Raw genomic sequence first — 24,544 nt, 5'->3', positions numbered from 1 at the left:
TGACGAGAAAACTTTCCAATAATCCCAGATGATGTCACTGAGTCTCGCAGCACATCCTGGAATTGACCAGCTCTGTCCAATTTCCACTGTTGCACAATAGAGGAAATACCAATGTCTCTGCATCGGAGGTGCAGTAATGATCATGAGGGCTAAGCAGGTTTCTACAACCTATTGAAGAACACACAAGTGTTAAATTTGCTTAACACTTTAACTGCACAGAATATAAGAATTTGGCTGTAAAGATGTCATCTAAAAGTTGGCATACACCTTCAATAACTGGCAGATGATAGTTATCTTTCCCATCCTCCCTATACACATTCACGTTTAGAAAGGTTGAATGTTCCTATGTTCTCTGGTGGTGGCTTATCCCTCTGAGATCAGATCAAAGGGGTCAGGTGAAATTGCACCATACCGAACCCCTATCTCCACTGACACCATCTGTTGGTGGAGTCTCGGGAGCCCCCCCTCATATAAACACCAGTGGTAGGTTCGCCGACATCACTATAAAGGAGACATTTAGCGTTCAGCACCATGGGGGTCTGCAGGGTGAGCCATCCGATAACTCTGATGGAAAGTAAACAAGCAGTGAATGGCATCCAACAGCTTGTATTGTTTTAAGGCTGTTGACAGCATGGTTTTAGAGCCAAGCTTGGGGTGTAAAACAGCTGTATTTTTTCCATTATATTAAAGGAGCAAAAAAGCTCTCTACACAGGAAAACATGGGTGTAAATAAGCCATCAACTGGATAGGACTATAGAGAATACAATTCTAGCCATGTTCTTATTTACACCCCTGTTTTTCTCAAGACACCTTAAATTTACAGCTGTAATTACCAGAAATGACTATCCAGCCGTTTACTTGTGAAAATACGTCTGTGTTTGACATGTGCTCCAACACATTTTGAGACTTCACGTATATAAAATTGCCATGTGTGGTTGTAGTGCATAGTGGGAATTTCTTACTTCAGACTACTGGCTTATATAAACACACTAGATGTCCTACATGCAAAACAGCAGTGTGTGCAACCTATACTAATACTGAAGCGGTACTAGGAGAAATATGAGAGTCTATAGCATAAGACTAATTTCTTTTCTGCGTTGCTGCTATAGCTTTCTCCACCAGTGACCTACTGGTTGGCACATCTCCCTTCCATCTCACAGACTGCTTGATAAGTATCCAGCAGGATGGAATGTTGGAGGTGTGTGATTTGTCTGATTTCCATAGTGTCGGAATAAATTCACCATTTGGATTACACATCACTTCGGGATTATGTTGCCCATTTTCTGTCTGACAAACGGTGGAGTGGATTTCTTATACTAAATATGCAGCTCTGGATGTGACTATAGATATCTGTCTAATAGTCAGATTGTCTTTGTTGCCCATAGCAACCAATAAAAAGCTTGGCTCTGGTAATAATAAAGCTGGGCTCCGACAAAGACAATCTGACTATAAAACTACTGGATTAATCTCCCCTATAATCTAAATCAAGATCAAAGCAAAATCAGTCCTTTTATTGCTGTCAATACTAATCCAGGATAAAGAGCTTGCTATCTGTGCCTGCCACCAACACCTCTGTAGTTGTCACCCACACCCACTGCTGCGGCAGGGAGCTGTTAGATGCTCCCCTTCCAAAAATAAGAGCTTCTAAAAATGATTCTAAAGGATTCCCTAAAGAAGGAGCTGTTTTTAGTGGAGTTTACCTTTATTTTAAAATAGTTACAAGGTAATATATACATCTATATAGATGTACAGTCACCATTTTAAATACAATTTCAGGATATCCATAGTGTGGATATGATGCAGCTTTTAGCTATTTATTTATAATTATTAAATCTGCAGTGTGGAATCTGTAATGAATCAAGTATGTGTGAACATGCCCTTAAAGGGGTTTTCCAGGGACCCGATAAGGACTTAACCTATTCTGCTTCTCTACTCATACATGTCTAGGAAATATACTTTCCAAGGCGAGAGGTGGCCAGTCCCAATCCTCTCATGTGGCCCAAACCTTTGCGTGTCACTGCGGTATTGTGCAGCTATTGGTCATCACGCGTGGGTATGGATTCGCCACAATGCAGTGTCGCAACTGGCAGCCATCTTCTGTAGTCTTTGAACGTATACTTCTGAGATGTGCAAAGGATGTCCGTGAGTGCCAGGGAGCAGAACAGGTAAGACGTGGACAACCTCTTTCATTGAAAAATGGAGCAGCAATGTTCTTGTCTTCCCTCTATATGTTGGTAATGAAAAGTTCTGCATTTTTGTAAATATGCTTTAAAAGGGTATAATTTCAGTGCCTTGGTGTTTCCAACATCTCATTTTCTATCATTGAATGAGGACAGAGGCTGAAACCCTTTCTCGTCATAATACCATACTACTTATTCTTCTAACATTCTAACAAATTTTCCTGTTCAATGACAACAAGAAGCTGTAGAAAATGTCAATTAAAACAGAATGTTTGTTACAAACTTCTGTAAGTTTCCTTTTTACTGTGCTTCCATGTAAATGAAGTGACTGCCTCCAGCGAGCCTTTTGGACAGTCAGAGGGGCTGAAAGGGTCTTGCGGATGAACAGAGCTCTGTTTATACACACACAAGACCTGCGTTGAGGGTGCAGTGGACCTAGGTCAGTACAGGGACAGATGTATGTTTCTAGGAGCCATAAGGTTTCCAGGAACCACAATAGACGTGTTTGGGTGACTGCAAAGGTCAAGTTGACATGCAAAGTGAGGAGTCAGGAATGGTGTATGGGGGGATGGTAAGATTGGCTTATAAATGAACAGGTGTCTTCTAGCTAATTATAACCCCTTTCCTTGACTGTTTCCATAAAGTAGAATCTGTATGCCATCCCTCATTCTGCCTTTTCTGTGCTGTGGTTGTCCAGACTAAAGGAAATGTCACCAGCTGAAGTCTGCCCCTTGTCAGACCACATTTGATTTATTAGCACAGCCAGTAAAGCCATAGATTGTACACTACGTATAGCGCTGTTTCACCCATATAAACTCTGCTGTTATCACACAATCCGTATAGCGGATGGGATGGACAAGGAGTTGGCGAGCAATAGTAAGGTAGAAAGCATACCATTTTGAAGGATTTTCTGCAGCTCCATTCAGTGAAAGCCTGAGACTCTCATCGAACCTCACACCACATGCTCTACTTACCAGGGAGAAGCGAGCCGAAACTAAGGGGCACAGCCCATTTCTTCATTTTGGCGATAAATGGGGGTCTCAGCACTTGGACCCCCACCCATCACAACTTCTCACATGTTAGAAGTTTACAGAAAACTTAAGTACTCTTTTTACGTTAACTGCTGTTTATCTTGCTATGGTATCAGGGTTCTTTTCCTATTTCATTAGTGGTGGTAGTGATGTATGTTGTCATCACCCCTGCCCTGCTGCTCTCTACCATGTCTGCTCCCTGCAGTGTTACATTATGAAGTTAAGGATGCTTATTTCCGTATCCTTTTTTCCAATTGTTTCCAGTTCATTTCTAGATGAGCTTCAGATGTACTCTGCACATACAAGTATAGAGCTTATTCAGTAGGACAGGTAAACCAAAGAAAGAGATGCTGAAAATACTATCGGCTACACACAACAGCCACCCACCTAGACTGACTAGTGGATGTGGCTGGAGCCTGGTCATCCCTCTCCTGTTAGTAGCCGGAGGCAGAGGGGTTGACCCTTGATCTGCTCCTCCTATCAAGACTTGTTAGGGGAAGTTCTGTTAAGCTGAGTAATTGTACAGAAGTAAGGATGTGATGAATTAGAAACTTTAGACATGGAGCACAACAGGAATCTGCCTCAGGGCAACACAGCAGAGAGATGGGGGGAGCAGGCAGAGCTGACACTGATCTGCTCAGTCACACTGCTCCATTTTCATGTGTTTGCTCATACGTTTCAGCTGCTCTCAGGCTGAGGGGTCAGGGGACTCTTTGTCCTGGTGCCAGTTAAAGGGACATTAAACCAGCCGTGTATCTTTAGCATTTGATTGGCAGCTGCAGTGTGATCCGTTGTTTCCTGCTATCTGCCATGGTGTGGTCACCTATAGTATAACTTGAGGGGAATGTATTCTCTGTAAAAACATCACAAAAATTTCTTAAGATATATTTAACATAAAAACTTAAAGGGGTTGTCCGGCGATAAAAAATTATTCACAGAATAACACACATTACAAAGTTATACAACTTTGTAATGTATGTTATGTCTGTGAATGGCCCCCTTCCCCGTGTTTCCCCCCACCCACGCTAGACCCGGAAGTGTGGTGCATTATACTCACCGCATCTCGTGTCGTCCACGGTCTCCGATCGTCAGCAGTGACGTCTTCGGCAGGCCGGCGGATCTTCCCGAGTGCCGGCCACCCTCTGCAGCGTCATCCGAAGCTCAGCCGCGATTGGCTGAGCATAACTGTGCTCAGCCAATCGCGGCTGAGCTTCGGATGACGCTGCAGAGGGCGGCCGGCACTCGGGAAGATCTGCTGGCCTCCCGAAGAAGACGTCACTGCTGAGGATCGGAGACCGTGGTCGGCACGTGACAGGTAATGTATAGCGCACCACACTTCCGGGTACACGGGTGGGGGTGGTGGGACACGGGGAAGGGGGCCATTTATAGACATAACATACATTACAAAGTTGTATAACTTTGTAATGTGTGTTATTCTGTGAATAATTTTTTATCGCCGGACAACCCCTTTAAACATTAGATCATTTTCTGATAAGTGCACTTTCTATGGGGATTTGCTACTGCTCTGCACAGTTCCTGTCAGGACATAGGTGGCAGCAGAGAGCACTGTGTCAGACTGGAAAGAATACGCCACTTCCTTCAGGACATACAGCAGCTGATAAGCACTGGGAGACTTGAGATTGTTTAAATAGAAGTAAATTACAAATCTATATAACTTTCTTAAAGTAGTTGATTTAAAAGAAAAAATTGCCGGAGCGCCCCTTTTACTAAGACAAAACTGTGACAATTGTAATGGTGAGATCTCCCTGCTGAAGCCATGTCTTTTAGCCAGCTTTCATCCAAAGTCTAATCTCCATCTGATGAATGCAGTTTATGGTCTCAGGCTAGGGAAAGGCTGGCTATATGATGTGTGTATTAATAAGAACCACCTCTCCTATTGTACTGTTATAGGCTGCCCAAAGTAATGGTTAGTGTCCCTTTAAGCATATAAAACGGGGCAGGAGTTGGGAGAGCATGTCTACCAGCTATAAGATGCCTGAAAATAGACACTGTGTGATGGGGCCAGGAATTTCGAGTTCCTCTGCTGAGCCTTCCACTGACACATGCTGTCTGATACTGAAATGCCTTGTCTTCTATCCTGTAGAAGCTTGCCTCCAATTATATTCATCTTCCTGACATACAGCTGGCAATGTGTGCATGTTTTTACAGCTTTTCAGAACAGTGCTAGGCAGCTTTACCCACCTTCCTCCATTAATGTGGAACTGTAAGTGCTAGCAGGCCCTTTTTCTGGTAGACTACTCCATAGGTATCCTGACCTTCAGACTATTGCAGATCTCCCCCACTGGCACTGCTTGGGGGACTTTCCCCTTAATACGCGTGTCATTCTCTTAAGTAATCTTTTTCTCATTGAAGGTCTAGTTTCCTGTACTTTAGAATCCTGTCCTTGCTTTTCATGCTGGATGGGTGGGATAGCTACCTCTAAACTCGACCACATTCTGTTCTAGAAGGCAGTTTAGGAACCAAGCAGTTTTTTCCCATAAGAAGTAATGAAAGTGTTTCATTTTATCCAGCATCAATCATTAACTATTGTACCTCTGTATTTAATTACAAAAATGTACAATTTAATCACTACAAGACAGTATTATTCACTTACACAAAACAGTGCACACAGGAACCCTAACATCCAATTTTGTATAAAGCAATAGAGCAGGCACATGGCATCAGCAGGAACTGGCCAGTACAGACAGTATAGTAGAGAAGGAATACTGGAGGATGAAGGCTCAGGCATGAGGCAAACAAGAGGAAACATGGAGCAGCTCAGCCCCACAGTGACAACAACAGCACCTGCACATATGTGGTGTGTTGCAGACTGTACATTGTTGAGCACTGAAACAAAGTTTTCCTCTAAAATAGTGGTTAAGAACCAAATTACTAGCATACTGAAGAACCACTATAATAAACAGCTCTAAAGGTATGTATTTTGCCACATGAATGCACCAGAACTGTCTTTATTAACTGCACTGTATTATAGCAAATAATAAATATATAGAAGTGATGTAGGTTTACATGTTAGCTTCCTTGCCAAAATCTTGGGCCAGATTGCTGCCAATGCAAGTGAATTTCTGCAACCCCATTCATATGCATCTGAAGATTTCCACACTGGCTTAAAGGGATACTCCGGCGCTGATAAGATAAAAAACAGTTTTTACACTTACCATCTTACCACTTACTTACTGAGTCTGTCCCCGTTTTAATTTCCCCCAGTTTGCAGGTCCCTGAAGCTCTAGTTGGTGGCTTCATTTTTTCTTTACTTCCTGGTTTGGGCTTTCCCATGATGCACTTTGTCTCCTGTGATATCTAACTGACTCTGTAAAACTGTTCCATGGCTTATATCTTGTTCAGCCAAATCAGCTGAGCAACCTGAGTTATCTGACAAAGAGAGGCTGGCTTAACAGGGCTTAGACTAGCCTCCCTCTTGATGATGTCACTGTCTCAAAATGGCTGCCACAGAGCAGCATGGGGTCAACAGTCATTTAAGTAAGAATGAGTTTACTTCACTTTCTGGTGGGGGATTGAGGGGGGAAAGATAGAGAAGGGGGCCAGATAGGTGATTGAAGCATATTACATAGTTATATAACTTTGTAATGTGTTTCGATTGCTGGAAAAAAGCTTTTCGCGGGAGTACCCCTTTAAGGTCGTATTACACTTCACAATGTTCCAGGGGAAGCAAGCAGGTTAGCACTCTGTTCTCCCTTCCCTGCTTGCTGCCTGTGCTATTACATTCACAGACCGCAAGATAGAGGGGAGGCCCGGATGATTCTTAGATCCTTTTACACGGAGCGACACGTTGCAGACGGTCACTGACAAAGTTGTGATCTTCGTGTTGAGAGGCCATGATCAGCCAACATTGTGCATGTCAGCTGATTGTTGCCTTTCAGCATTCACTGTTACGCTAAATAAATTATCAGCCTGGCTTGTAATCGTCCAAGTAATGGTGCGTTTACACTGAGAGATTTATCTGTCAGATCTTGGAAGCCAAAGCCAGAAACCTTGCTGTTTTTCTAATCTGTTCCTGGCTGTAACTTTTTATTTTGTACATTGTTAGGGCCCCGTCACACTATGGAATCCGCGCAGATAAGCTTCGGCAGATCGCGGAGGATCAGCTGCCAGTATGACAGCTGATCTCCCCCTTGAACTACACAGAGTGGCGAATCCTTCCCTCTGGGTAGTTTTAACCCGTTAAATGCCTCTGTCAAGTAATGACAGCGGCATGTTACTGGTTCCTGTGGCCGCGCGTCGAGGTCCGAAATGCTGGTAGTCTTCATGGTAATCCCTGGGGGCTTTTGAAGGCCCCCTGGATTACCATGCATATGCCTCTACAGAGGCATGGCTGTGTAAATTGCCTGTAAACTCAGTGTTGACATAGACAATACACTGCACTACTACTATAGTGCAGTGTATTGTATCTGTGCTCAGCAGAGCAGATCACTGATTAGTATACACTAGTGGAAAATAAAACTTAAATATATCCCTCATCCTTCCCCAATAATAAAAATGCTGTGTATTCCCACATATAATAAACAGTTATGTAACACACAAAACCTTTACATGTTTGGTATCACCACGTCTGTAACGACCCAATCCTTTTCCGAAAATACATGAAAGTCATATATATGTAAAACTTGGTATCACTAAAAACTACACATCAAAAAACTACACAGCAAAAATTCAGTCCAAAACTAGCTCCGTCACTTGAACGATAAGAACGCTATGGCTCTTTCCATGTGATGACAGTTTAATGTTTTTTTGTTTTTTTTTCTGGAAGTATACATTTTCCTGCAAAAAACAAGACCTCATGTTAGGGCTGGGCGGTATACCGCAAAAATACCGATACCGTCTCTGGCGTCGGTTAACCGACCTCAACTTGGGCAGGACGGTATCTGCGGTATTTTTGTATTTTTTTCTCCTGGTCTGAGCTGTCCGATCTGTTGGAGCGCCTCCTCCCCGCTCCAGTCCCGGCTTGTCAGTACCTTCCCCCTGTCAGAGCGTCCCCCAACATACACACACACGTGCGGCCCGGCGTGAGCGCTGCATGTTATGTGCAGGGACACCGGTATCAGAGCGGGAGGTGGAGGAGGAGCAGCAGTGGTGAGAGTGCCCCATCCTCCTGCACCCGGCCCACACAACCCCCCCCCCATTACCAATGCGCCTGCACCCGTCCCAGTATCCCCTCCCGGATCAGTACCGTACGAACGCCCCCGCCCCAGTCCCGTCCGAGCGCCCAACCCCCCCCCCCCCCCCCCCTGCATCAGTCCCGTACGAGCGATCTCACACCACACACACATGACCGGGAAGCGCTGCACCTGTTGTCCTGTGTGTGCAGGGAGGACACGGGCAGGATATGGAGGAGCAGCATTTGGGAGGCTGCCGTACTGTAGTTCCATCAGCATCATTAACAGTACAGTGCTGCAGCTTAGGAGGAATGAATGGGCTGCAGCACACAGCAATGTCTCCTATAAGTTATGTGTGTGGCATCCTGCCTGCTGCAGCCCATTCATTCCTCCTAAGCTGCAGCACTGTACTTCCCATACCCTCATCCCTATGTGCCCCTTATATAGTAATAAAGCCCTAATCGTCCCCCCTATAGTCATACACCCCTATCCACCATCTATCCCTTTGTGCCCCCTATATGGTCATACACCTCTATCAGCCCCCGTATAGTCATACACCCCTATCCGCCCCCCGTATAGCAATACACCCCTATCAGCCCCCCGTATAGTCATACACACCTATCCACCCCCGTATAGTAATACACCCCTATCAGCCCCCCGTTTAGTCATATACTGTTATCAGCCCCCGCTGTATAGACTTAAACTGCTATCAGCCCCCCATATAGACATACACTGCTATCAGCCCCCCTGTATAGTAATACACCCCATATCTGTCCCTCCCTTTAGTCATACACCCCTTTCCCTATGTAACCCCCTGTAGATACACGTCCAGGTCTCTGCTGAGACCCCCTAATAATGACGACATTACTTTTATTTTTTTTACTTTTTTAAATCAAAATATTGCTCGTTTGGCATAGCAAGTGGGTGTGGTTTGCAAAAAAGGGGCGTGTCATAATTATCGTTCAATTATCGTTACCGCAGCTACAACCGCGATATTGATTTAGGCCAATATCACCCAGCCCTACCTCAAGTGGCTATGTGGTCAAAAATAAAACAGTGCGACTCTTTGAAGGCAGCAAAGAAAGAGTATGAAAATAGCTCTGTCATTAAGGCCCAAAATAGGCTGGCCACTAAGGGGTTAAGGGCTCCATTACACACAGCCCAAACCACTGTGTAAACAAGTGCCGCCTTAAGCAATATATGTGCCCAATGACTTTACTATACTTAGCACGTGTCTGGAGGACAGGGTATACTCAACTCTGGAGTATAATACAGGATGCAAATCAGAAACCGCACAGGGCAAGTAATATATGTACACAGTGACTCAGGTCTTTATGTAAACTACTTGTATATGTAAACTGCTAAATGCTCCACTCTAGATGCAGCTGTGCTTCTCCTTATCACCATGCTGAATGATATCATAGATGGTGTCTCACATGCTTCCTGTGCTGCGGGGATTGGACGTCACACCGAAAATATGCAGTCACATGTGACATCCAGCATGAGTCAGGGACTGGTACTTAGTAATGGTTTAGGAAGTTTACCCCAACCCATGTTTTGGGTATGTGAATGATATCTGATTGGAGAAGGTCGAAATGGCTGACGACTTTAGGAGGTTGGGCTTTTTTGTTAAAAGTAAAATTAATGTAGGGTGAATTTATTGGGGCATTGACTTGAGTTAGTGAGATGAGCCTAAGGGTCCATTTACACAGATTATCTGCCAAAGATTTGAAGCCAAAGCCAGGAATGGATTTAAAAAGAGGAGAAATGTCAGGCTTACCTTTATGACCTGATCTTTGTTTATAGTCTGTTCCTGGCTTTGGCTTTAAATCTTTGGCAGATATGTCAGATAATCTCTGTGTAAATGGACCCATAGGCATGCAAGGGTGATTAGAGCTCCATTCCAGTCTCTCTCTTTTTTTTTTTAATTTTTTTTATTTTATGTCATGTCGTCTTTCCAGTCGATTTATACTCTGCACAGTGCGGTGGAGCTGCCACTTGCGTTGTTCATGGCTTGATCATCTCTCACCACACCCCTGACCTGCTTTAATGTATACAGTGCATACCAAAGATGAAGAGGTGTTGGAGTCTGGAATCAGAACCTATTTTTACCTCCGGCTATGTTTGCGCATGTATATTATACACTGTCATATAAATATTTAATCCAAAATGTTACTAGTTGGTTTCAGTTCTCTTGTCTTAGTCTCCATATTGTGTTAGAGGTGGAGTATACATCAGTAAATCTTTTTTTTTTTTTTTTTTTTTAAGTCCCCGTGGTGCACTCACCGAAGTAACTTGCTATTAAACGTCTGATTTTAAGAGGATGTGTATACAAAGAGCAAGTGTTTCGGCATTGTCTGTCCTCCTCCGCTGCCTAATACCACTGCAAACACTATCTCTTATGTAAGATAGGGTTCACAGTTGTATGAGGCAGCTGAAGAAGGCAGACAACGTCGAAACACGTCCGGTCTGTTTGTGTGCCCCTCCCCTTACAATCGGAATAAAGTTTACTTGAAAGTTACTTCAGTGGGTGCTGGGAAATTCTTATTCTACAATAGTAAAATATAAAACAAACCTATAATGCCATATTGAGGACAAAAAAAAAACCTTGCTTTTTTCAGGCCAAAAAATTGTTGCAAAATGTTTATCTAAATGAAGCCTTATTCATTTGTACAGGCCCATATGTACAGGCCCAATGTGATGAAAAAGTATGCACCAAGTTCCCTCGTGGTGGCTAAAGGCCATCAAATTTTAACATTTTTCTCTGTGCCATTGTATGACGGTAAATGAGTGGGCATTCCCTTTACAAAGTAGTATATAGGAGTGGGGACTTATCCACACCTCCTTGCTGTCATCAGTAATGTTGCCTGCAGCATCTAACTGTGTTTCATGAGCAGGTAAACAATAGTTCTATGGAAACTCTGATGCAGACTGTCAGGCTATTGTATTATGTCTCTGAACGCCATGATGAATGCTTGAGGTCAGAGCACCTGCACATGGAAGGACACAACATTCATGGTACCTGTCACAATGGCGAGTAGTGCAGATGGCGGATTATTTCCTTTTCCTTAATATGTCCCATGGCAGCTTGGTTTTATGCACAAGCCCCATTGTAACTAATAAGGCTCCTGCACAAAACTGTCTGCTTGGGACATATCCAGGGCTTTGCAATTTCCTGGCGTCGGCTTGACATTTTGCACTGTCCTTCATTGTGACAGGTATCCTTTAAAGCCATGGATTTTGTTAGCAATGTAGTGTTAAAGATGTCAAGACCCCATAGACACCTCTTTATTGATCACATAATCTCATTACTGCTATAATCCTTGTCTTGTATGTAAATTACTGAGACTTTTTGCCAAACCTATATATAAGTTGTGGGTTTCACAAATGTTCTGTATTACAGGATGCAGGTATGAAGTGAACAGCTTTCATTTGCCTTATGTGATTTCTGTTTTTTTTTTTTTTTTTTTTTTTTAGTTGAGGGAATTGGCACTTATGGAAGCTGCTTAGTGGACAGAGTTGTGTGTACTAGTTCACTTTAATCAGGCATTCTACAGATTCCCTAATTTAAAGGAAAACTGCCCTTGTAAGATCTACTTTTAAAAGAGAAAATAAGATCTTCTGCACTTACTGGTTATAAATAGAGCACTACCTGTCTCCTCCCTGGGGATTGTCGCAGCTGCTGCCACGGCTGAGACGCTATGGTTGACACTGCGGCTCTTCTGAGACTTCTTACTACTCTGCATTGTCTGTAATTATGGCCCCCAGCCCTTTATGCTATTTGGTGATTAATCCCTTTTATGTAACGGCAGATTCATCCCCACACCCTGTTCTGGCTTGTATCGGCCTAGTGACACCTATTGGGGCCCCTTGCTATTACATTGGCGCGTGTTTATAGGCCTGTTCCTGTCTGACAGAGCCTGATATGTCTAATATGTGAGTATTATTGCCCTGTATTCCCCCTGCCGTGTTCTATATCCTTTAGTGATTAGAGAGCCGCTTCCTGCAGCCGCTGTACATTGACATGATTTGCAGAGGACAGATAACAGCTGCATTGCACACAGTGTTTCCAATGAAACAGGATGTCAGTTAAAACCCCACAGAGACCACAGCTTCCTCAGCGTATTCCTGCGAAATATGTCAAGCCGACCGTGCCTGCTGCGGAGGCGCAGCTGCAAACTCTAGGTTTCTGGTGTAGGGGAGTTTCCCTTCCTTGTCCTTATTTATCACAAGGTAGAAACTAAAGGGACTACAGTAATTCAAGTTCTGGTTAGAGAATGAACTGGGGACATCTGTGATATAACCACCACCAAAAAAAAAAGGGGTCGATTTGTGTGTTGCTGTCTGCGGCTGTTCATACTGTATCTTTGGGGGCTTCTACTAAGTGTCATGGCTGTTGTAAATTAGGTCAGTTACAGGATTCATTTAAAGTGGCAGACCATGTTCCTTTTTTTTTTTCCTGCCTAATAGACTATATAGTGAATTTATGTGGAGTTTTTTTTCTGGTTTGCACTTTCTTTAGGATAAAATCACACAATGTTGGTGCATTGCAGTTGGCCATAAGCAGTAAGTACTTCTGAAATGCTGCTTAGAACCTGCCTGCAGGGCTGGCCTTAGGGTAGACGGCACCCTGTGCGAAACTTTTTTCGTCGCCCTACTTACCGCCCAACCCCACTCTCAGCTGCAGTGTTGCATGACCACAACCCCATCATACCCTATCTGGGTGCAAAAATCCAGTAATAGTAGCAAATCCTTGCACTACTTAAAGGACAAGTGCCATGAAAAACTTTTTCCCAGTAATTGAAGCACATTACAAAGTTATATAACTGTGTAATATGCTTCAATCACCTATCTGCCTTCCTTCCCTGTCTTTTCCCCCCTCCACCCCCCAGCAGGAAGTGTCCTGACTCACACAGACCTAATTACTGTCTTCACCGTCACTAAGCTCTTCTCTCAGCTCCTTCTTCTCCTGTTACACTAGCCTCCCCCCTCCCCTGCCTTGTCAGGTGACAGGCTTGCTCAGCTCCCATTGGCTAAACTGCAAGCCATCACTTGGACTGGGGAGGGGGAGGCTGCTGTAACAGGACCTAGAGCAGCCCTCCTGCTGATGACGCATCCTCACAAGAAGGAGCTGTGTGAGTTAGGACACTTCCTGGTGGGGGGTGGAGGGGGGAAAAGATAGGGAAGGGAGGCAGGTAGGTGATTGAAGCATATTACAGAGTTATATAACTTTGTAATGTGCTTCAATTACTGGGAAAAAGTTTTTCATGGCACTTGTCCTTTAACCTTGCCGGTCATCCAGCCAAGCGTACAGACCCTGGGGCACAGGAAGCTCATGCAGGTAAATGGTGGTATTACAGTGACACACAGCGGTGCTCAGTCCATAAGAGGTACTTACAAGAATACAACATAGAAATTAATTGCGAGATGACACTCACCGGATTCAGCTGGATGCTGTTTATTTTTAAGGCTACCTTGTATGCCATTGCATTTGTATTCAGTGATTTTTGCAAATAGCATCCAGCTGAATCCGGTGAGTGCCGTCTCGCTATTATTTTCTACATCATACCCTATCGGGATGATGGGGGCTGTGTTCATGTAACACTGCAGCTTTCAGGAGATGATGGGGGTTGTAGTCATATAACACTGCAGCTTTTAGGGTATGATGGGGGTTGTGGTCATGTAACACTGCAGCTATGAGGGTATGATGGGGGTTGTAGTCATGTAGCACACACCAGCTACCAGGGTATGATGGGGTTGTAGTCATGTAACACACACCAGCTATCAGGGTATAATGTGGGTTTGGGAAATACTACCAGCACTCAGCAGCCTGACAGACAACACATTTGATGATGACACTCCTGCTGCTCCTTTTCATAGTCCAGTCCCTGGTAGGAGGCCTCCAGCTGCCGCATCACTCCCCCTCCTCCCTTCTCACACACAGCAGGAGAGGGGGAGGGGCCGTCAGCAGCTCCGTGCAGCATGTGAGTGGGAGGAGAGAACCAGCCTGGGCCAGAGGCAGCATCCGGGGGCTGAGAGGGCCGCACTAGCCCGAGGGCGCTGTCAGGAAAGCAGGAGAGGGGAAAGGAACAAACCCCTGCGGAGGGAGGAGGGAGGCCAGCTGGGGGCAGGAGGGGGGCGCTCCTGCAGACAGAACATCTAACTTACAGCAGGAGCGCCCCCTAGCTGGCCGGGAGTGATGCTGCGCCCTGTGCGACCGCACTAGCTGCACACCCCTAAGGCCGGCCCTGTCTGCCTTTAACTCTTTAAAGGGGTTATACACCTAAGAATGAAAAAAAAGAAATGCTAGCTGGTCTTACTCACAGAGTCCCGCTAAGTATTTTGAGCCATCTCCTGTCTTTCTAGCTGCTGCCATTCCTGGGTTACAATTTTTTCTAAAAGCCGATCTATGTCCAAGATAGGAAACAACATTTCCCATCATGCATTTCCCTGATTGGTCTATTTGCATACTCACCCCTTAGCTTTCTTTCCTGCCCACTGCTGTCATTACTATTGCACACTAAACACGGGACTGTTTTTTTTCCGCTGATTTTGCATCACATCACCCCAGTATGTATTCCATACTAGCTGATGTAGCGGAGGTGACGTGCGCATGGTGTAAACTTTGCCTATTCCTGTGCTTCCGTAGCACCGCTTATTGGCGGAATCTGGGTACGTCAGGTATGCGGCTCTTCCGGCTGCAACGTCAAAGCCCAGCTGAGCGATTGCCCGCTCAGCTATTCAGTAACTGATGCGGTGTCATCCTTCAGAGCCTGTGGACCCTCTGACATTATGGGTCCACCCTGTTATGCGGACCTGGTACGTTATGGTTCCACCCTGCAACGCCTGATTGACATGTCTCTTTTCATACACACATAGTAAGAGACTTCTCAGTCAAGCTCAGCAGACAGCTGCCTCCTCAACTTAGAGATACTCCGGCGAAAATCTTTTTCCCAGTAATTGAAACAAAGTTATATAACTTTGGAATATGATTCAATCACCTATCTGCCCCCCCTTCCCTATTTTGCCCCCTTAACTCCCCACCAGGAAGTGAAGTAAACTCATTCTTACATAATGACTGACCCAAGGCTGCTCTGGGGTCAACAGCCATTTTGTGACAGTGACATCATCAAGAGGGAAACTGGTCTAAGCCCTGTTACGCCAACCTCCCTTTGTCAGGTTGCTCAGCTCTGATTGGCTGACCAAGATGTAAGCCATTTAACAGTTCTACAGAGTCAGGAAGTGAAGAAAAAAATGAAGACACCAACTGGAGCTTCAGTTCCATTTTTTTTTTTTTTTTTTTTTAAATAGTGATACGTGTCAGAGAGGTTTTCCCAAGGCCCTGATCTGCTGCAGGCTGGAATACCCCCTAACTACCCCTCCCTTACCTGACCTTGCTTGACTGACAATCGGCTGCAAACTCCTCACCTAGCAGGCATGGGAGTGGAGGATGGTTTACAACCCTCAAAAGATCAGACATGTTGAAAAGCCCCTCTGACACTTATTACTGGAAAATTAAAGTATTTTACTATGTTCTGGAAGCACAGCTGGATGTATGAAAGGTACCTAGTGCCTCACAGTGACATAACAGTTTTAGCAGTTTAAAAACTTAAATAACATCTGACGGATTTCCTTTAAAGGGGTAGTGCGGTGTTCAACATTTATTCACTAAGTAACACACATTACAAAGTCACACACATACAACTTTGTAATGTGTGTTATTTAAAGGGGTAGTGCGGCGCTAAGAAATTATTCACAAAATAACACACATTACAAAGTTATACAACTTTGTAATGTATGTTATTTATGTGAATGGCCCCGTGGACCCGGAAGTGTAGTGCATTATACATACCTGATTCATGTCGACCCCCGTATGCCGTCTTCTGACAGTGATCTAATCTTCGGGAGGCCGGCCGACCCGCTCATGCCGGCCCCCCTGTGCCGCGTTAGGGACTGCATGAGGGACGGCAGGAGCGGGTCGGCCGGCCTCCCAAAGATTACAGCACTGTCAGAAGACGGGGGTCGACACGAATCAGGTATGTATAATGCACTACACTTCCGGGTCTACGGGCGGGGAACACAGGGAAGGGGGCCATTCACATACATAACATACATTACAAAGTTGTATAACTTTGTAATGTGTGTTATTTTGTGAATAATTTCTTAGTGACGCACTACCCCTTTAAGTGAATTGCCCCCTTCCCCAGTTCCCCCCACCATCACTGTCTACCCTGGCCTCCATCTTGGGTCGAACACGTCATCTTCAGGAGGCCGGCCAGACCGCTCCAGCCCTCCCTCATGCCGGCCTCCTGAAGATGACGTGTTCGACCCAAGATGGCGGCCGGGGTTGACAGTGATTCGGTGAGTATACGGCATCACACTTCCGGGATGGGGGGAACTGGGGAAGGGGGCCATTCACTTAAATAACAGACATTACAAAGTTGTATAACTCTCCATGTCGGATTTTGTATTTTTCTCCCCTTTCTGGGCAGCTGGCACTCCCGTTTAAAAGACCCATGTGACCTAAGTCAGCAGAGCATATACCTGTGCTCACACGACCGTACCTCCATGTTTTTCCCATTCTGTCTGCAGCAGTTTTTGGTGAGTGTAATACCATATCCATACTTGTGTTGTTTGGGGGCAGCCTTCCTCGCCGGTGGTGCTGGCTGGGACTTTTTGGGGGGGCACTTTTGGGTCTGGTCCTGTGACATAAGGGTTGCAGGGCCATTCCATGGCCTCCCTTCCCTGCATGTGCACGCTTTGCGGGGGTGGCGGTCACTGACCGACACGGTGTGGAGTTAGCGTAGGGACCCGTGTGAACCAGAAGACCTGCACGTTGGTACACGGGGCGATATGGCTTGATCAATTTATATTCCAACATCCTGAAGTTGGTTTTTTTTAAAATTGGCCTAGCACCATTGGTATCAGCCATAGGTGTGATGTCCAGCCGCTCCTCTCTCTCAATGTCGGATTTTGTAATGTCTGTTATTTAGTGAATAAATGTTGAACACCGCACTACCGCTTTATGGGTAGCTTCACACGTAACTGATTTCACGCTGAGAGTTCACAGCGAAATCTTCTGCGATTCCCCGCCTTTCAGTTTCAATAGAATTACAGGCTTGTTCTGTGGCTCCTGGCGTCTGTACGTCCTGCTCAGCCAATCGTGGCCACAACTGCTAGTTAGAAGTTTGCGCTGAGAATGAAGGTCATTTTCTTACCTTGATTCTTCGCAAATAGATTTTCTGGAATCTATTCACTATGCAAATAGGCGCTGGGGTTGGCACTACCGCCCTCAATGTACCTCTCCGGCCCTCCCTAGTAATGAATATTCATTTTCTGCTCCGTAGTGACTGCAGAGCGCTGCCTCAGTATTCATTAGGAGAGGTGGGCAGGCGGGGCAGATCGGTGCACTGGGAGTGGTAGTCCCAACCCCAGTCCCTTACTTGCATAATGAATAAAGATTTTCAAAAAATGCCGCTAATAATGAAGGTAAAAAAATTGCCCTCTTTCTCTGCGCCTTGTGTGCTAAGGGAAAAGAACAGCAGGTTAAAGACTTTTAATATGCTGTTAGTTTCCCTTTAATACCCCATTTCTGGCTCTTTAAAACCGTGGGTTCTCAGAAATGCTGCAGCATTAAACAGTAAATCATAACCCATTGTAATAAGGGAGCCTGTGCCCTACTTTCAACTCTTTCAACTATTTTCAGTATGTCAGAGAGTTGTAAAACTCTACAGCGAAACTCACAACAGCATATATATACACCTTTGTGTTTTAGACACTTTCTGTGCCTCATTAGACAAGGGTCAATGTCTATATGAACAGTCTATATAACAGTCATAGCCTAGTGGGAGGAGGGCATGGCTGCAGATGCAACAGTATACGCCACCATTTCAGCATGAAATGTTGATATAAAGCCAGCCAACAAGTGAGTGGTATAAAGTTAGATGTAAAATGAGCATTACAAGTAAATAGCGCTGGCCTTAGGGTATCTAGCGATTGCTAGAACAATCTACAGCTGAATCCAGCATAGGAAACCATTGCCTAAAAAATCCTATATTCCTACAGTGAATGCACCCCCATCTTTTATCTATATTTTGTGTAAGCCTGTCAGTCATTGCCACTCACAATTGTTATACTCCTCAGTCCCTGATGTGTCTCTCTAGGTAACAATAGTCAAGGTATCTTTGTTCTTGTTCCTAGGTTTTCGCTGCCCGATATGCTCCAAGTCTGTAGCTTCTGATGAAATGGAGATGCATTTTATAATGTGTCTGAGCAAACCACGGCTATCCTATAATGGTATGTATCAAACATTCACGATTGTATGTGCTCCTTGTTCTAGCATGCTGTCCATCTTATGGAGAATGTGTGGCCCGCACCTCCCCACACCTTTTAACTTAGAATTGTGTGATGATACATCTGGTAGACATCTGTCAGTTGATATGGGTATAGAGGATAACTAATAACCAAATGCAAGACCGCTAGCTCCCCTCTTACCATTCCCAATGTCTCCGCTTGCTGTCAGTGAGAGACTCTTAAAGTGACTCTGTACCCACAATCTGACCCCCCCCAAACTGCTTGTACCTTCAGATAGCTACTTTTAATCCAAGATCTGTCCTGGGGTCTGTTGGACAGGTGATGCAGTTATCGTTCCAAAAAAAAAAAACCTTTTAAACTTGCAGCTCTGTGTCAAACTGGCGTGGCCTAGAGTGTCTGTGCATTAGGCCGGCACAACCTCTCTGTCCCTCCTCCCCGCCCTCTTCATCATTAGGAATGCCCCCAGGCAGGTATTCTATTCATCAGCTGTGTGAACACTGCACATGGGCTGGATAGTTAAGGCACCTGTGCAGTTTTAACTGCAGAGAAATAGGAAAAATCCTGCCAGTGGAATTCCTAATGATTAAGAGGGTGGGGAGGAGGGACGGAGAGGCGGTGCAAAAATAGGGCACAGATACTCTAGGCCACGCTAATTTGACACAGGGCTGCAAGTTTAAAAGTTGTCTTTTAGGACGATAACTGCATCACCTGCCTAACTGATACCAGGACAGATCTTGGATTAAAAGCAGCTATCCAAAGGTACAAGTGGTTGGGGGGGGGGGGGCGCAGACTGTGGGTACAGAGTTGCTTTAACATCAAGACACAAGAAAACTGTAGACTGCACGCAACTGTAACAAACCCTCAACTGTGTTTAGTTTTTTGGTTTTCAGCATTTAAATAATAACAAGCGGGTTCCTATTCACTGGTAGCAAGCAGAGGTTATGAAAAAATGAGGCTTTACAACTTAAAAAACAAAATAAAATTTGATGAATTTTACATATCTGCTAACTTTTTTCTTCCCCGGTATGTCCACAGTTCCTCTATTATAACATTATCCAAAGGGCTTATATGTATAGCCAACCTAATTCTAGATGGACCGTATCGGCCCACATGATTGCTCTGTGCAAATGGCGTTCAGATATTGTGTAGTGAATACAGACCACTAGTTATGTTTTGTAGAGTGGACACAACGTCATTGAGTAATCACCTCTGTAAGTATAATAACTTTGTGGTCTGGAAAGTTTTGGATTACCCAGATCACTGACATGGATCGGGCAGTCATGGTTTATAGCAGCAAGTAGTCTTCCGGTTGTGCCCACTGGTGCACTAGCTAGTTAGAGTCTAGTCTGATTCCTGCAGCAGCTGGTATCTATGTCACTCGTACTAGTTTTGTCTGCACAAGGGCTACAAATAGCTTGACTGACAAATGGGCTCCCAGCTACCACCTGCAGACTCACTGCTTCTCTCTACTGGAGACTAATGACCTAGTAACTCAGCCAGAAAAAGAGCCTCCCTCATACTCGCCATATTCGCTGAAGTGTGTCAGAGCACAGAGTGGCAGTTCCTGGCCACAGCTTGGTGTTACCCCCCCTTACCCTTTGTGCAGTTCTCTGAACCATACACAAGCTTAGATGTAGATAGATAGGGATATATATGTGTGTGTGTGTGTGTATGTGTGTGTGTGTGTGTGTGTGTATGTGTGTGTATATATATATATATAATATATATATATATATATATATATATATATATATATATATATATATATATATATATATATATATATATATATATATATAATTTATTCCTGAAAAAAAACAAGCCCTTACATGGCCCTGTAGATAGAAAACTGTAAGTGCTAGAGCTCTTAGAAAGGGGGGAGGAAAAAACACAGAAATGAAAACTGGCACGGTCCACTGTGTCATTTTGGGCTTGGTTTTCAAAGGGTTAATCATTTACATTCTCGGCATAGCGCCATTGTTCTTTTCAACTATTTAGTATAAATCTCCAGAATGTGTATTCTGGGAGATGTGGTTTCTGCAGAAGATTATATGGCTTTGTGTAATGTCTGCATCCCTGTCAGTATACTTTAGCTTGTACTAGGCACACTGGCTTATCACTCCTTGTCCTTAGTCACGGCTCATTTTGAGAAACTAAAGCTGAGCTATGATTGGTTGCTATCAGTCCCAGACAAAAGTGAGACGCATCCTTGTCTCTGATAAATCTGGGCCTGTGTGTCCAGCAGTGGGGAGACTACTACTCCCAGCTTTGCATCCTGGAAATTGCTTTGAAGTAAAAAGTGCAGTTGAGTTAGTCTTTATCTTGTTTTTCTTCCTTCCAAGATGATGTTTTAACAAGGGATGCCGGTGAATGTGTCATCTGCCTGGAAGAGCTCTCACAAGGGGATACAATAGCCAGACTCCCCTGTCTCTGCATTTACCACAAAAGGTAAGCGACCCTGCACCCCCATTAAACTTGCCACTTTGCACTTGTATTATGGGAACCTGACAGCTTCTTTTAAAGCATCACATGTTTCCTCCCAGTTTTATATTTTGAGCTCTTGCATCTGTTTTGGCCACCCCGAACTTCCTGATTCGGTAAACGCCATTGTGCTGGGTCCATAACCTGTTACCCTAGTAACCTGGCACCCATCCCAGCCTGGTGTGCGCTGGATGTTAGTGAAGTAACTTAGCTTGTACAGGCAGTCTCCTGTCAAATACACCTGCCTGGGGCTAATTACTTGTGAGTTATGACGCTCGCTGCTTAGTTCTTAACCCCTTAGTTCTTTTACTGTATTGGGCTGCTTCATCTTTATAACCAGAGACTTTTATTAAACCAGCTAGTTTGTATCTTAATCTTTTATCAATAAGATGCTGTTCACACCACTTTTATGGTTTGTTATAACAGCAGTGCCAGACCCATCAAATGATGGAAACCAGCAGCATCCAGTGGACTGGCTGATTTCCACCTTCCCTGCTGTTGGCACCATGACAGTCCAGTGTCAAGCTGAATCTAGTCTGACAGGTTGTAAAGCATACACTGCTTTGGAACCACAGTACATAAAGCTGGGCCAATGTCTTTTTAATGTGTCTTTTTTTGTCTGTCTATTCACTACTTAATTGGTTCTATGTTCTGTTTTTATGACATTTCTTTCCTTTTCTCAGCTGTATAGATTCCTGGTTTGAGGTGAACAGGTGTTGTCCAGAACACCCTTCTGATTGACCTGCGGCCATTCTGGCTGACTTTCTCTTAAGGTATGTTTGTATTTGACTCCTACCCCTACTCCTTCTCTTACATTGCACAAGTCTTCCCCTGAGGCTCCTAATCTCTGGCCAAGCACACAGGCAGTCGGTTCAGGCATGTATCGCCGGCTTATTGATGCTACATCTCAATAAGTCTCCATCTATATTGCCTTGGTGCAGTGTATTAAAACATTTTCGTTAGAGAGTCCTCTTCACCATTAGGCTTTTAAAGGACAACTCCCGCGGGACCCCCCCCCCCCCCAAAAAAAAAAAAAAAGTAAAAAAAAATAAAAAAACAGACACACACAGACACCATACTCACCATCCCTCCGGTGACGATTGACAGTGGGGGAGGGGGGCCAGACCGGGTATTTAACCACATTACAAAGTTATATAACTTTGTAATGTGTGTTAAATAAGCTAAAACAAAATTTTCGTGGGAGTTGTCCTCTAAGCTTGAGCTCTGCTTAGACTTTTTGTGGCATAACTGATTAATTTTGACCAGGGTGCGATAACTGCAGCTGTGTTGAATCTTTCTTCTTTTTTTTTTTTTTTTTTTTTATTGCCTTAAATGAATTGTAAACATGCAGTGTGAACCCATCCTTATTACTCAGTGGGGCAACATGTCTTGTATGATATTTTTTTTAAGTCAACACTTAGGGGGACATTAAGTCTGGCGTTTTCTGCGCCGGACTTAAAAATGTCCCTGCAACTCCCACAGTACGTAAATCCTGTGCGCACCAGTGTGTGCGCTGAGGAAATCCTGATCATTTTTCTGCAAGAAAAATGATGAATTAAGCGGACCATCTCGCCCCCTCAACGCCCCGACCCCTGGCGTAACAGGCAGAAAATGGCCATTTGTGAATAAATTTATTCGCATCTGGCCATTTTCCGACAAAAAAATAAGCCTTTTTGGCTTGATTTATGTCCCCCTTAGACACAAGGTTTTGTGGCTTAGAGAGTAATAATTGTTCCAATATTTTACCAATTAAGTAAGGCAGTATAATCACACTGCGTTTTTGCAATCCGTTTTTTCTCATCCGTTTTTGGGGGGGAAAAAAAAAACAGATTGCAAAAACTGATGAATTTGTGTGCATCCGTTTTGATCTGTTTTTCCATTGACTTCCATTATAAAAAAAAAAGGATCAAAACGGATCCGTTTTTTTTTTTTTTTTTTTGATGGACAGAAAAACGTTGCCGACACTATTTTTTGTCCGTTAAAAAAACCGGATTCATTAAACTTATGCTAAAAACGCAGTGTGAACCCAGCCTTAAACAGCCTGTTTCACTTGGTTTTGTTGCAGTTTTAAACTGTCTAGTATAAAACTATTACACAGTGTATTTGGACTGCAACTATAGCCAAACATTTAAAATGAATCTGTGCTGCAAAAATTCTCCTTGGTGCAGGGGTGTGAAACAGTTGACCACCTAGTTCTCCCAGGGATTGATGGATGGATCTGTGTGTGTTAGTTAATTGTCCATTTTTACTCCGTTGGCTTTCCTCTCCTAGATACCTGTATCATGTGACTTTTAACTTGGCTGCTGACTTCTTCTTTGCCCTCACCAGCGTCTTGTCTTTTTATTGGCAGAGCACTGGGTTTTACCCTCCTTAGGATCACAGAGACTGGAATCTGCGTCCTTCAAGGGTTGTCTAAACTGCTTTCCACACACGTCCCCTCCTTCATGCGCACCTTCAGTTATCCAAGACTGAAGATCTGGGGAATAACAAAAGCCAAACTGAAGACTCTTCCCATCATCATCTTTAAATGCTCGTGGGGAGAAGACATCTGGAAGGGAAGAAGGCAGAAGAGCCATGTCTTTTCCGAAGGCCCCTCCTACCAGGTCGACGATGCGGAGAGGTTCTGAGTCAATGCCACTTGTGCCCTTTATAGGTGGAGTTCATGGATGGGGGAGGGGGGAGAAGAGCAAGAAAGGTCAATGGAAAAGAAAAGGGATCCCCTCTTCAACCTTGGAGAACCCACCGGGGATGCGTCGTAACCTGATGCCATGAGATGAATATTTGTACTTTTACTTCCTGGCACTTTGCACTGAACGTTTCAAGAGTATAGAAAGGGCAGAACCATCTTGCTCAACGCCGGAAATGAAAAGGGGGAAGAAGTGGTGTTGGTGCGTTGGTTGGCTGTTCTGGTGTCTTATCTAAACCAGGGTTGTGTTTTATTTTATTTTTTTCTACCAGTGCTTCCCAGACAAAAGCTTTGTAGATGGCGAGCACTGATGGACTAGACTGGGCTGCCTTGCTGTAACGTCGTCTCCAGCGGAGTAAAGGTTTTTGCACACTATAAAGGACAATATAGGGTCCATTGTGACTATGCCGAAAGGAAGAGGGTTTAGGAAATACAGGGTGGTGTATTGTTTACCCCCCCCCAACAAATTGTTTTTTCCAACATCCCATCTTCTCCTGTAATAATATTATAGATAGTATAAATTAATTAATTTGTGCTGGAATAGGTCAAGAGTAGCATTTCGAGGGTTGTCTGCGTTTGCTGAAGTCTCTCCCACCAGACCCTCTTAATTTTAACCTCTGGGTGGCCAGTCCTGAGCCTTTTTATTGGTGGTCACTTTCAGTGTATGTTTTGGCAGTATAGCCTTTTCATGCTGCAGTTGCTGGATTAGAGAGATTGGTT

The 24,544-nt window shown here is 44.3% G+C and overlaps 1 protein-coding gene across 1 annotated transcript in view; it reads left to right on the top strand.

Moving 5' to 3' along the window:
• ZNRF1 (zinc and ring finger 1) overlaps window positions 1-24,284 on the top strand; it is a 31,998-nt gene extending 7,714 nt beyond the window's left edge. The window contains exons 2-5 of the mRNA XM_069968588.1: window positions 18,544-18,639; window positions 21,000-21,105; window positions 21,822-21,911; window positions 23,489-24,284. Of these exons, the coding sequence (XP_069824689.1) occupies window positions 18,544-18,639; window positions 21,000-21,105; window positions 21,822-21,879 (260 nt within the window). The 3' untranslated portion in view covers window positions 21,880-21,911; window positions 23,489-24,284. The remainder of the gene's footprint in view (window positions 1-18,543; window positions 18,640-20,999; window positions 21,106-21,821; window positions 21,912-23,488) is intronic.
• Window positions 24,285-24,544: the final 260 nt, after the last annotated feature.

Source organism: Dendropsophus ebraccatus, chromosome 4 (assembly GCF_027789765.1).
Source record: "Dendropsophus ebraccatus isolate aDenEbr1 chromosome 4, aDenEbr1.pat, whole genome shotgun sequence".
Taxonomy (NCBI): Eukaryota; Metazoa; Chordata; class Amphibia; order Anura; family Hylidae; genus Dendropsophus; species Dendropsophus ebraccatus.
This window is presented reverse-complemented; position numbering and strand designations above follow the sequence as displayed.